At 41.0% G+C, this 13,842-nt stretch overlaps 1 protein-coding gene across 1 annotated transcript in view; it reads left to right on the top strand.

Annotated features, from left to right (window-relative positions):
* T265_08036 (hypothetical protein) overlaps positions 1-13,842 on the top strand; it is a gene marked incomplete at both ends in the record, with an annotated part of 180,939 nt that overhangs the window by 137,294 nt on the left and 29,803 nt on the right. The window contains 4 exons of the mRNA XM_009173730.1: positions 1,376-1,545; positions 4,109-4,507; positions 7,068-7,200; positions 12,225-12,427. Coding sequence (XP_009171994.1) covers positions 1,376-1,545; positions 4,109-4,507; positions 7,068-7,200; positions 12,225-12,427 — 905 coding nt within the window. The remainder of the gene's footprint in view (positions 1-1,375; positions 1,546-4,108; positions 4,508-7,067; positions 7,201-12,224; positions 12,428-13,842) is intronic.

The following is a 13,842-nucleotide window of genomic DNA, read 5'->3' as shown; positions in this document are numbered from 1 at the left end:
GACCATGATTATATAATTATAATCTGGCACTGCACTTCCTAAATTAGGTGTCACCGAGGAAGAGGATTCCAAAAAATAACTTCAGTTTCCTAATACTGCATCAACTGGTAACAGCCAAGGATCACTTCGCACGCAGGTGTACAGGAAACCTGAGTTGTCTACTCAGGCATAACTCTTCAGAACTCTGCTTAAGTGAAATACAGAACTTAATGGGATGTCTAAACCATAGGTCCCCTAGCGTCTGAACAAGTGGTAAACTGGATGGTGAGTCGCGGTACACCTGTGAAATTTTGCTATTTAATGGTTACGCAAAGTAGTCTATATGGGGGGCTTTTAAGTCGGTGTCCATCAACAAAAAGCTCCAGTAGATTCGGCTGTCAATTAAAAGTGTCTGAACTTTGAGGAATGTGAAATGCTCACTGCTTCCCTTCCGAAATCAGAGACTCAATTCAGCACAGCTAGACGAACACTTCCAAAGTGTTCGGCTGCGCAATACAATTCTCAAGAAAAAAGTCCTGTTCCATTATTCCATCGGCGTTATATATTCGGTTGCATGTGTAAGTTCCGGCAAAATAGTGGGTTGAAAGACCATGCGGCTACATCAAAGATTCAAGAATCATCTATCAAATTGCTGAACAGCTGGGGCAGACAGACAAGTTTCGGGCTTTAACTCCAGTCACCGGATTGATATATATCACCGGTCCGTCTGGTTTAATCAACTGGCGCAGTCTACCTAGGACCATATAAAATCATTCATAGGCTATCCACTAACGAACACTTTAAACAGCTGAATGGATCCATATTCAAATATGGGATCCTCTGCTAAAATGAGGAACAAGTGGAAGCTTTGAACTTTGAATCGCCAATACCACTTCCGCAGACCTGATTTCGGTTAACCAATACCTGATTATATCTGACGTCATCTTCCCCTTCATTGTTGTACTTTTACTACAATACCCACAAGCCTATGCTATCCAGCGGTTCTCTCCAACCACGGAGGTAAGCTTCATCCCAGAAAGTCATCTGCCAGACCTTCACCGTTTGCTGACTGTAGTTTTCATAAGCCTTACTACATGTTTACAGTTTAAGATATGAGAGGGCAAATACCAACCATCACTGATTGATGATGGTATGGTTTGAATAAAACACACTTACACTTGATCCTGGACAAGATGTTAGAATGTCAGTGGACCAAATATTTTTACCGGGCCATTTATATTTTTTGGTCCTTTCTACCGATCACTGTTTTAAAAGTTTGTGTATTTTGCTGAATTTTCAATTGCATACCACAATATAAATTTTTTCACACATTCATGAAGCCATTTCTACTATTTGGAATCACACGTCAATTTTTGTTTACTTGATATTATTTCAGTGGTGTGCTTAGTTGGAAAAAGCCAGGGTACTGAACACATACTGGAGGTGAAACACAATTCATCTCCAGTTTTCAACCAGCGTGACGCCGTATTTCGTGTCTACGTTGATCCGGACAATATGTTGTACATCAGTTTACACTGGCGCCCGACTTTCTTCAAGGAAGCCCTGGTGAGTGTAGATGAGCTGTGTATCACGAAATTGTTATGGTAGCCTTGAGTGTGGACCCGCTTAGGCCTTCATTTCCTATTGATTTTTAAAAATTTCCAATGCTCATGCGTTACCTCATGCCTTGACACCAGGACGAATGGACCTAGCCGTTAATATCAAATATCTTGCTAATGATAATCGCTCAAGTCGCTTGCGCAATTTGAGGATCAAACCATAGGATCAATAGGTCATCAGCAAGACTCTTTCGATGTGATGCTTGTAGTTTATGGTTCGTGACAGCACCACTTATGTACGCTAAGTTGTTTTTTACTAAGTTACATGTCACGATGGAGTTACCCCAACTAACAATGCTTTACCTAATGTGTAAAACAGTTTCTTTGGGGTCAAACAAGCCTACCAATTCTATTGGCACTAAAGAGCAAATGAAGTTCTGAGGAGGAAGACTTTAAAGAATAATCATTGAAATAGACAACTAACTAGTTATGTCAAGACTAACAGGGGATCAGTTCACTTTTAAACCAGCGGAAACCTTTATTTTAGGCTTAATAAACACTATTCGTTGCTGGTTACGAACCTTAAAGTCTGTGCCATGTAATTTATTCCATGCACAGTGGGCTATACAGTAGCAAAACCAAAGTGGTTTTGAGAACGATCAGTAGATTCTAAGCTGATCTAGGCTGGGTAGTCGGTAGCTTACAACCGGCCATGGAAGATGTTCCAGTTCAGTGCCTAAAAAGTGGTGCGAGAGATCACTTATATTCCTACATACGTCACTATCCTCAAATTATCGCACTGCCCAACCTGCGAAACACACGACAAAGACCATAACTTAGGGTTCTGTCTAAGAAGAGGACTCGTTGTTAGCTTCCCTTCATTGCTTCGAATTTCTGAGCAGCATAGTGTATGTTCACGATCAGCATGCGTGGTAAGCTTTGGAACCAGAACGGTCTAGTATTCCATGTGTATAACGCTGTCTTCAGATTTACGTGATCAGAATACCATTAAAGTGACCGTTGTTCTTCAGTTCATTCACTTTGAAAAGGATTATGTTGGATAGGGTGCAACCAAGTGGCTCGCAATTAAACAGTTGCTAGCAAAAGGAACACTGTGAGGTTTTCTCGGGGTTCTGACTGATGCCCATGAGTTTCTCAGTGCGCACGGTTTTCAGTGGTTTTCAGGGAACTGCTATCAGTGGCCAGGGTCTCAATCTGTAGCTAGATTTCACTTGTTACTAAGCTTTTGGTGGGTACCGTTCATGAGAATGTTTAAACTACCCTACAGATGATTTTGTACCCCAAAGACGACCTGCAGATTTGTCCGAAAACAACAAATGCTGCATTCTCTGGGGATTTAGAACCGGCTTACATTACTTCCTCAGCTTTTTGGTTAACTATATATTTTCTTCGCCCTGGTATTTACAATCTGTGTACCACCGACGATTATACGGTGGTGAGAAAATGGGATAAAAAACATTCCATGGGAGGCAGGTTACACTTGTTATCCCTAATCGCAAGTGATACTCATTTATGTTCACTGTATTACAAAGGCGAGCGGAATGGGCTCACAGTTTCTCGTAATTTTTATGCGCCAACATTGCCAATACCGTTACAAAGCCTTTCTATTCCTTGAATTCAGAAACTAGGACAGTCCAATGCACTGCTTATAAGGTTGTTAAAAATTCATCGACAGCCCACGACCGATTTGACCCTCCTTGGGGCTCGTCAGGTAGGCGCGGTCCCCGAGTTTCCGTTAACCCTATGTTCCACTTGAAACCAAATTACACGAAATTAGCGAGATACACTCATTTGCAAACTAATATGGTTTTGCGAGAGACTCACCTGGAACTCAGCTGAATCTCTCGTTTGTGATGTTTCCAAGCAACTGAATGTACTGCACCAGGTCACCTCATGTTTGTTGCTACGATATTCGGGATATCGCGATTCATGTGTATTCGTGATGCACTACTAATAAGGTTGCTGGAAATTCGTCGACGGCCCATGACCGTTTTCGCCGGACAGTCTAAATTCAAGTTTATTTTTATCTAAACTTGACCAGCTGTTCACGAAGAGTTCAGCGTTCCTCAGTTGTCTAGATTCAAGCAGTATCGGCCCGATTAACCCCATCGCAATCAACCTATCCATCTATTCTTGATACCAGTCAACTTATGATCGTGATTGTGCAGCCTTGATGAACTGGCATGGAACAACTTCGACACACTCTGCCAACATTTTCTCGTGGTCATTTGTCTAGAGAGAGCTCAAAGTGTATGAGTTTCACGTATAAGATCGGCCGGTCATTCCGTCCAACAAGGTCCATGTGGTATCAGTTGGCTATTATTTTTTATGAATCCAATGTCCATTAACCAGATCCAGGAAAATCTTTTAGTGAGCTACCATTCCACAGAACGTTTTACGACTTGATGTGTGTAGTTAATTAGTTCAGCTTCGCTAACAAGCCCACTGTGGACTCCGATGATGTTAGCTGTTTCAAATATTTTCTAGTGAAACAATAAATTTCTGCGGCTCGAAAAACTAAGGATTTTGAACTTCTGGTCTCTCCACAGACTAACGGCACAGAACTGATGCACGGGCCTAACGTGGAACGGTTGCTGGAAGCAGCTGTCCAACCCACCATTGGTTTTATTACGGAAGCATTTGATCACATTTACGACTATTTCCTCTCAAAAGCAATAGACTGGCAACTAATAGAGGCGATAAAGAACACACTGGTTGAAGATTTTCAAACAGTTCCTGACACACTCAAGGAGTGGCTTGAAAAAGATACTTTTTATCTGCACACACTGGACCTGCCACTGATTTCACGGTTGTCGTTGCTGAATATAACTGAATTCGAATATAATATCACAGAAGCTTTCGGTGAGGTATCTGACGCCTTCAAACATGCAAGGAGTGTAATGGCTTCGCCGACCCGTTGGCTGACGGATCGCATTGTGCCTCTGATGGTAAGTGCTACGTGACGATTATGTCAACTTGGAAGCAAATTGATCATTTGACTGAGTAAACTTATTACAGATGAAACTAATTTCCTTCCTTCATATTATTACGTAAGGCAGCCTACCATGTTGCTTTTGAGTTGTTTGTGTCTGAACGACATGCTCACTTCATGCTTACTTCTTAAAATGCAAGATTCTTCCGTTACGGGTCCTCTTTGAACTCTTCTGATGCAGATGAACTGGAGAAATGTGGATAGGCCGCGGAATCGTGGGCTGAATTTAGCATATCCAACATATTTCGTCGTGTTTATCGACTTCTAACTGAATTCTTAGAGTAATGCCTTTTACCCCGTTCTCTATAACCTAACAAACTCAACTCCTCACTGACGATGTCACCTCGATTGGTGATGAAATGTTTGCAATCCAATTGCCAAGCTAGACGAACAGACCAATAACTAAGCAGCGCCCCCAAGCTATCTGTATTCCGCAACAGTACCAAGTGAAATAACAAATGATTGTCTAATTTTGAATTAGCATTATGAGCCATAAAGTAAGATACAACTTTTGCACAGACATATCAAATCTGAAATCAAGACTAGCAGTTAATGTTTCAGTCCTACAAATGTTTCTATCGGCAGAGCAGTGGATCTAGCATGCTTTGAATAGATGGTATTTTTTAAATCTATGGGCATCCAGTTGATAAAGATTATGAGCTGAATATTGCGTACTACGGCGGCCTAGATGTGATATAGCAAAATGGTATTAAAACATATGAATAATTTGACTCAACAGGTCTCATTCAGTTCGTTTCCATGTCTTAAATACAGGGCAGCGAAAAGTGAATGCTGCATTTCATTTAAGCATTTATGATAGATAGTTGTACACCTGCCAGGCGACTTATATATTTCGTTGTTTACGCAGGTTGGTTCACTCACAAGCTCTCGTCAGCATTAATGAACTATCTAGTCGGTTATTTTATTTGGTTACCCCCCTGGAGGCTTCTCCGTGGCCCCCTTATGCCATATAGCAGGTATCTTTATGTTGTAAACACCCAAATATATTAAGATCTGTTAATTTATCGTTCACGTCATCACTCACATCCCATGATATGACTGACGATCTGTTCACTAAGCTTACCGATTGACTTGTCAATGCAGGCCAAACGAAGGTAGGTTTTTGGTGTCCACATCAATGAAAGATCACTTAGATCACTCAGAGACAACTCAGAATTATGCTAAGGGAATTGAAACTCCCTTGTCAACAAATATTTAGTTACTGCACTTAAATGAGCTTTTTGAATACTCTGGATATCAGTCTGTCAAACCAGACTACCGAATTTGAAGGATGTATTTGGTAAATCTTGTGCTGCGATAGCGTCGTGATCAGGATTAGCCTAGAGTGGAACCCAATAACACCTACCAAATCTTTCCACGGTCTGCCCGGTTTAAGACAGTGCAGCAACTCACTGTTTCTTTGAACCGTAGTGCAAGTGCCTAATTGATATTGATCAGATGAGTTAATCTGTTCCGTCTGTGGTCTTAAAGAGGGTGCCAATTTTCCCGCTTCCTTAGTTTGCTAGATGTGTTGATTGGATTGCAACTAATCAGTCGATCTCCTCCCACTTGTTTGGTTGTGTCCCTCCCGAGCATGTGAAATGGTCTCGGTTGCCGTTATGGACGCCCAAGGGCTACCGGCTCAAAGTGTTTGGGAGGAAGTGTGTTCTGCATGCTCTAGATGTACATTCACTACAGGGTAACCAATATATCGGTGTATTCAGGTTGTTGTGGTCTACCTTGGTTCACACTTGGCAGTATTGTGTACCTATGTTAAAGTTTGCTTCACATATCTTCCACTAAATGTCCTATAAAACATTCATTTTATTTGACGAGCAAACGGAAGCATGGACGTTGATGACTCCCATGCTTAATGACTTCTGTTTGCAAAATCGTCGCGTAGATTTATCTAACATCCCAGATAAATAGCATTTTTTACTAAATTATTCTTCCGAAATCACCATTATGGCACTTCCCTATCGAATATCTTTGAATGCTGTCCCCAACCTGATTTGTATACAGTACTGGAATGTTTATTGTGGCTCAGATCACATTCGCTTTCCTAATAGCCAGTGCTTGGAAGCATTTAAGAGTATGCAGCGACCTGACTGCAGTCAGGTACGCGATATATTACACCATCTCCAAAATGCCATTTTCTCTGGAACATGAAAGAGACGCCTCCAGTTCAAATGTTCTGGAGTTGTGAATCCTTATATTCACCAGTACAATCGGAAATGTTGAATATGACTCTGATGCTGGAATAAAACTACACTCCAGTTTTATTTGATATATGTTGCTGATAATCCATTGGAAAATATGGGCATGTGCATATATTTGGCGAGTTCAATTTGTGGTAAATGAACGGAGCAACGGTGTAATCGTTATAATCGCAACAAAACTCCAATACCTCAGTAGTGACTGTTTGCATTAAGACAGGTTAAAATGTGTTAGTGATGTGTTTTGTATCACCAAATGAAAATGTTTGCTTGTCATTTTTTCCATTCACCAAAATGCAGGAAGAACTAGCTGGCCGTCAATACGAGTCCCTGAAACGCACGTTAACTGCTTTACTGAGAGAAACAAACCAAACCCTTCAGAAGGCTAACGAACTTCGTCATTACCTTTTCTTCTTAGTGTCGGCTCCTCTAGGTGAGTTGTAGATTCTTGAGTTTAAGCTTTGCAAATGTATATAACTGGCTATACTTACTTCAACCAACGCGCTTTCGCCTGCAAGATTCAGGCCGACCCTACTTAAGGGCAGTTTAGTTGACTGATGGTCTGTATTATTCCTCTGAATGCAAACAAATTTGTGGATTTTTGCAGCAATTTTTCTCCCACTCTAACCGACGGATCACAGTTTATTAAATACCACACATCCATAAGAATGACGAGCTTAAAACCACTACACGATATATATATATATATATATATATATATATATATATATATAGAATCACCATTAAAGTCGGAAATGGCGGCGACCTAGGCATCGGACGACCTTGAAGGCTCTTATGCAGAATTTCTAATATTCTGATACGGAAACTCGCAACTCATTTATGTTCACGATGGAGAAAAGGTGCGCATGTGTACGACTTGGTTTCTACTTTCACAGACAAAATCCGGCAAGATGTACATTGAATTTTACTGCATTCTAAAAAAAACTAATCAGTATTTTCCCACAAAACATCTACGGAAAATGCATTGATCATATACAGCGTTCATGATATTATTTTCGACCCTGGATCCACTGTAAATTCTTGCCGAGAAATTTATTGTTTAGGACCGAACACCGTAATAATCTCGCCTCCTTATTTCGAAAACACAGATTTGCCGTCTAGGGCAACAGATCGCATAATATATATTCTAAGGCAGATCGCGCAGAGCAACCTCAATGGCACAAAAATATAAACAAATAATTCCCAAAAACAATCGCTCCAGCAAAGAATAGCTGTGTTTGAGTTAAAAGATTTCGGTGAAAAACGGTGGGATCAAACTTATTTACTTCTCTATTATCTTCGAAAGAAGGAAAAAGATGCTAGCCAACACGACTGAACTTTCAGTTTGTAACCGCAACCACTATGTTTCTAATGGAGTGCGTGGGCAACATAATCCTAAGTTTTGTGCATTCGTATACTGAGGTCACCATGTCTGGACGTACTATCGGCAGTTGAATACCAGTTGTACAGCCTGTTTCCATTTAGTCACTACTCTCAAGTAGCATCTTGCTACTCTTGTGGTTCACGACATAAATCTGGAGGAAATTCGTTGATGCACTCGCCGAACTATAATAAGCTTTCATTTTTCATGGCATTATGCTGGTAGATGAGGTCTTCCACTGTTGGAAGTTGTAACATTTATCATTATTATCCCCGTCAGTAGTGTATACATTAACCATATTTTTGATGAGAACAATTTTTATAAAATTCTGAATGATTTGGATAGAAAAGTTCCTCATCTTTGCGTGGTCATCCTGATGTTTAGGTTCTGTAATGTAACGACAACCCACAGCCACAGTTTGAATAAAAGCATCAAACTAACTGAGTCCTTTCAGCAGCTACCGCCAGATGCACAGTTTGCGTGCATTTACAAGCTGCCCCATGACCCCCCATGTTTTCTTTATTTACCGAACCCACAGTTTGTGTTCTTTCATTTTATCGTAACTGAAGATAATCTTGCTGGTGAACGGTAGAATAGCACGGCCTGCACATAACTAAACCATTGTAACTTATTTTGTGCGTTGCATTTGGTGGATTACATAGCTATGTTTCAGTTAGTATTCTCATAAATACATGGTAAAATGCTTGGGAAAAGTTGGCGTTGTCTCCAAAACAATTTGGGTTGAGTATAACCGTTCCACAATCATTATCATGAAGGATCTTGATAACGATTTCCGTGGTAAAATGAGAAACCATCGGTGACAAAATAGAAGAATTTTGACTGTATAATTCATACTAGGATTACTCAGAAAGTTCATGGAGTCAAGCGCTGAGGGAAGTCTTTGAATGACTGGTCTCTGATACTGCGAAATCTAGACGAGACAGGTGAAGGAACGCGGAACACAGTAATACGGAGAACAAAGTTGCGACCAGTAGTGTAGGAACATCCGGTCGTGTAATAGTAATTTCTGGATACAAATGATTAATAGATCATTCTACATAGTGTTTCGGGTTTATTTTCAATCAGAAGAGTGGCCGACACCCGACCATATGAACGCAAGTTCACGTAGTCTATATTCGGATGGCCGTGATTGCATACAGTCTCAGTTTATTTGATTTTAGTGGGTACGCTCACAGCGAGTTCGACCGTGCAGCGCAAGCTTGAATTTTCGACCAACTTCAAACACGTAGCAAAATGCCCTTGTCTGACTAGAAGATTTCCGGTTTTCGCAGATGACTTGTCCTGTTCACGATTCACATACGATCAAAATTTGGAGTTTCAGGTTGTTAATTTTCCTACAAATGAGACACTCTGTCTCATCAGCAAGCTCACATATGCAACTCTCGGAAATTCTCAAGTATCTCGAGAGACTAAATTCAGAAGATCACTGTACAGCCAACGTAGACGCTCCTGTGGCATGAATCTCATTTTATCCAATGAGACCAAAGTTTGTGACTATCCAGGAGAAGATATCTAGGGCACTACATGGTGTGACATAACATGAAGTATCTCCAAACATTCCCTAGCGATTAGCTGTTGCTCAGAGAGGATGCAGAGTACCGGTGCTTGTGGAAACATCCTGCCATATTCGAATATATCACTGCGTTTGATTTACATCACAGATTCGTCCTGTTAAAGAGGCATTTGAATTTTTTTTCATCTTAAATTCAGTCGTGCATTTGATTTAATGTTTTGGCTAGTCCGTTGCAAATGTAGTGCACACGCGCATGTCCATAGAAGAAGGGCGGGGAACACTTTGACCGGTAACTACGAAATTTTTGAATATCCTCACATTAACAATTGCCTCTAAATAATTTAGTGAACTAAATTCACATACGGAGTACACTTTCCATCTGACAGGCCATCACTCTAGGAACCAATCAGCACGAGTGACCACGTGATACAGATTCCACGACAGAAAGATGAGTGGCACTGAATCCTGTCTAGGTGTCAGCCGGTTGTGGCTAGAGGTTAACCGCTCAACTATCAGCCGAGAGAATGCAGGTTCGAAATCTCCTGAGATTTTGTGAGATACAAAATGCTGATGATTCCCAACAAGGATGAAACAGCTGCACGATTTCGCTATTCAAAATTCACTTTACTTACAGGGTAAAACTTTAATGAAAACATGAGATTTGGCAGATATGCGGCGGCATCCATTGTGTATACACGTTGAATTGATAATGTTACAGACTTCGATGCTGACAGCCTAGGGAAAACATCGGTTCCGACAAACAAAATCATATTTACGGCAACAGTCTCCAACACAAGGCTGGGGAATAAAATCAGCATAACATGAATAAAAAAACTTTACCGTTTTGAGCAATGAAGCAGCTCATTAAGCAAATGGGGACCATGCAAGGTGACAAACTGTGTTCAACATGCATAGAACTATAGTGGAATGCCACCAAAAAACAGAACATTTCTGTCTTCAGACCGATAAAATGCGGCCATTGTGATTTGACTTGTAGAGTTAAGCCTCAGGGGACGGTTTTCCTCTATTTGGGATAATTATGTGATCATAAATCGAATCAGCAGTCCTGTGAGTCTTTGCACGACCATTCGTCTGCGGGAAGCACTCGTATTTGTTATTTAACTTGACTTTGTTCCTACTTACCGTTCAGTTAATGAGACACTTCGACCACCACTGAACAGTGAATATTTTATCCTCAGTGGAATCTCTGAAATTTCACACCACTCTGTCGGCTACCGCAATTTTCGGGAAAAACCTTCAACAGTTTCCCGTATGACTTCATCCTCCTGCTAGAAGCCAAATATAGTCATTGCAGTATACGCACAACTTTAAGGGCATGTCGTACTGCGAAGGCCTTTTTGGGAAAACAAGCCTGTAAAACTACCACGTGGTTTGCTACTCCAAACTTTAGGTTTCGTTTGCTGGTTTGTCAGTATCAACTTTGTTATCTGAATTGACTGAATTGTATTGTGGTTTATTCCCCATTGCACGAAAAAGGTTTACTGTTTCTTAAGATTTCATAAATTTGACCTACGTGACAATCTGAATATTCCGGAATTCGAAACCCACAACGGTGTTAGGAATAACTTTCTATGATGACCGTTGAGCAAAGCTCTCTGATCACTAACTGTGGCCAGCATCCCACACGCACGTCTAATGATTGATGCGAGTCACCGGCCCGACTGTCCCATACAGTGGGGGTCTCCTATTTCTAGATGTCTTCACGCGTGTTTCCACTTACGGCCATCATCTGAGCACACAGATGGCCTTAGTACTGCCTTCCGTTCGCCTCCTGTATGACTGCCTAGGGGTTGGCACCGGGTGGAGTAAGTTCGCTTGTCTGCATATGTTGTTCACCCCAATCTACTTGTGACATTTTCTGTAATGCGTGATGCTCCATCAATGGGATGTATTGTTCAGTTACACTCAGACACGGATGTTAGTCTACCATACCCACAATCTCGTGAAACAGTTTGCTGCGAACGTTTATCTTCAGAAATAAACCTGTTATCAGAATCGATGAATCCTCATGGTCAAGCTCTGTTTATGCATACTTTATTTCACCAGGAATATCGTGGCAGTAGAACGCAGGGGTAGGGCTGAACAGGACAGTGGGTTTTCAAGCTTAGATAAAAAGGGATTTCCACCGATTTGCATTCTTACTAATCAGTAGTAGTAAAAGCAGTTATCATTTGTGTTGCTGATGAGACAACTGCTAGATATTTCATTGAAACAGAAACCACATCGATGTTTTGGTCAGAGAACGTTTGTGAAGAGTAAAACCCGTATGAGATAATTCCTCAATTTTGATCGTAGGTCAGAGGTAAGCTATATGGATTCTGAACAAAAGCTTGTACTGATGGTGGCGTATCTGGTTCTCACGGGAGATTCTATGAATCTATCATTTATGATATTCTTCAACTAAATGTGCCGCACAAAGGCCACCTGATTTTTCATTTGGTACGATGGTAGCTTTGTGTTCGATGACAATTAATTAAATACACCAGTAAACGCAAGGATCCTTTTGGTGATTGCTTTACAGAAGCATTTGGCAGCACTCGATGGACGATCTTCAAGTGGGCCGAGGAGTTTTGTAACAACTTGTACATGAATTCCCTCTCACCAGTCCTTGGTATTCTACAGGATTTTAGCGGCTTCTTGTTCGAAAACCTGCGAGTGCTTGCTTCTATTGGAGAATATTTTGATTATTGGTTACAGAATATAAGGCGAGGAGCAATATTTACCGTGAGTCGACTCAATTTTACTGAATGTACTAACAACTTGTTTTGCTTGACTCGAACAATTTTATTTTCATTTTGATAGAGTTAAATTTCTGCTAAGAAACGACAAGCACAAAGTGGGCTATCTAGTTGGACATTTAAATTCGCAGGTAACAACTGAGATTCATAAGTCTCACTCAGAAACAGCAAATGTATATACACACACAGGCACGAAGGAGTTTCTGAAAATCTGGGTGTTTAATTTGAGATAGAATAGACCTGTTGGTCGGAGGAGAACCTACTCTATAATAATGTGGTAGCGATAAGCGCACATCTGTAAACGTTTACACAGCTCATTGTCTGTTTTCCTCTTCTTTGGGCGCGTTCCTTCATTTCCAACCGAGCTTTGTTTTCTTTGAACGCACAATAAGGAGTAACTGAAATTCGATCGAATCTCCTGTTTATGTCATTGTTCAAGAGGGATCCGAGCTGCTCACTCAAGCGTTTGTATGAAAACGCGATAAAACATTGTCTTCACAATAGTGGCAGCTTTCTAATACACCATTAAGTGTAACTCATATCTAAGCCGAAGTGCAAACTTCGGAAATACGCCCTAAATGACTGCTACGTACAGTTCATTTGGAACAAAGCAGTTGGTGAAATTTTTCGTAAAGGAAACTACTCACAAGGTTGCTGAAAACTCTTCAACAGCCCACGACCGGTTTCGCCCTTCTTGGGGCTCATCAGGTAGGCGCAGTTCACGAGTTTCCGTCAAACTTATGTTTTACTAGAACCCGAATTGGACTGTTTTCGAGAAATACACTCATTGGCAAATCAATTTGGTTTTCACGAGAGACTCAACTGAATCTCTCATTTATGATATTCTACAACTGAATGTGCTGCACACAGGCCGCCTCATGATTCATTTGGCATGATATTCGAGATATGCCAACTGTACATGAGGCTCCTGTGTGCAGCACATTCAGTTGAAGAGTATCATAAATAAGAGATTCAGTTGAGTCTCTCGTGAAAACCAAATTGATTTTCAAATGTGTATATTTCTCGCGTCGGTGAATGCCTTCAACTTTTGTGCTGCGAAGCATGACCAGTAGAAAATGCAATGTATTCACAGATCGTATTCTGTGGCATATGCTGATGTGAAGTACGTATGTATATATCTGTGTATGGGAACATGTGGTATTGAAACAAAGGGACTGACAGGTGATGTCGTTACATTTATGCTAAGCAAGTGGATTGCGTCGGCGCTTCTTATAATATCATCATGCTTAATACGGCTTGTGTCTTGTCACTCATTCCTCCTGGCCCACACTGGCTAATGACAGTGAATGCACAACATTCGGCCACATGTTAAACGCCCCTGGTTTCCCGATTGTGTGCAGGTGGTTCGGCGGATGGTTCCGATTAGACCCGGTAGTCTAT

The sequence above is a fragment of the Opisthorchis viverrini genome (assembly GCF_000715545.1).
Source record: "Opisthorchis viverrini unplaced genomic scaffold opera_v5_200, whole genome shotgun sequence".
In the NCBI taxonomy this organism is placed as follows: domain Eukaryota; kingdom Metazoa; phylum Platyhelminthes; class Trematoda; order Opisthorchiida; family Opisthorchiidae; genus Opisthorchis; species Opisthorchis viverrini.
The sequence above is the reverse complement of the archived record's forward strand: the minus strand, read 5'-3'. Positions and strand labels throughout refer to the sequence as shown.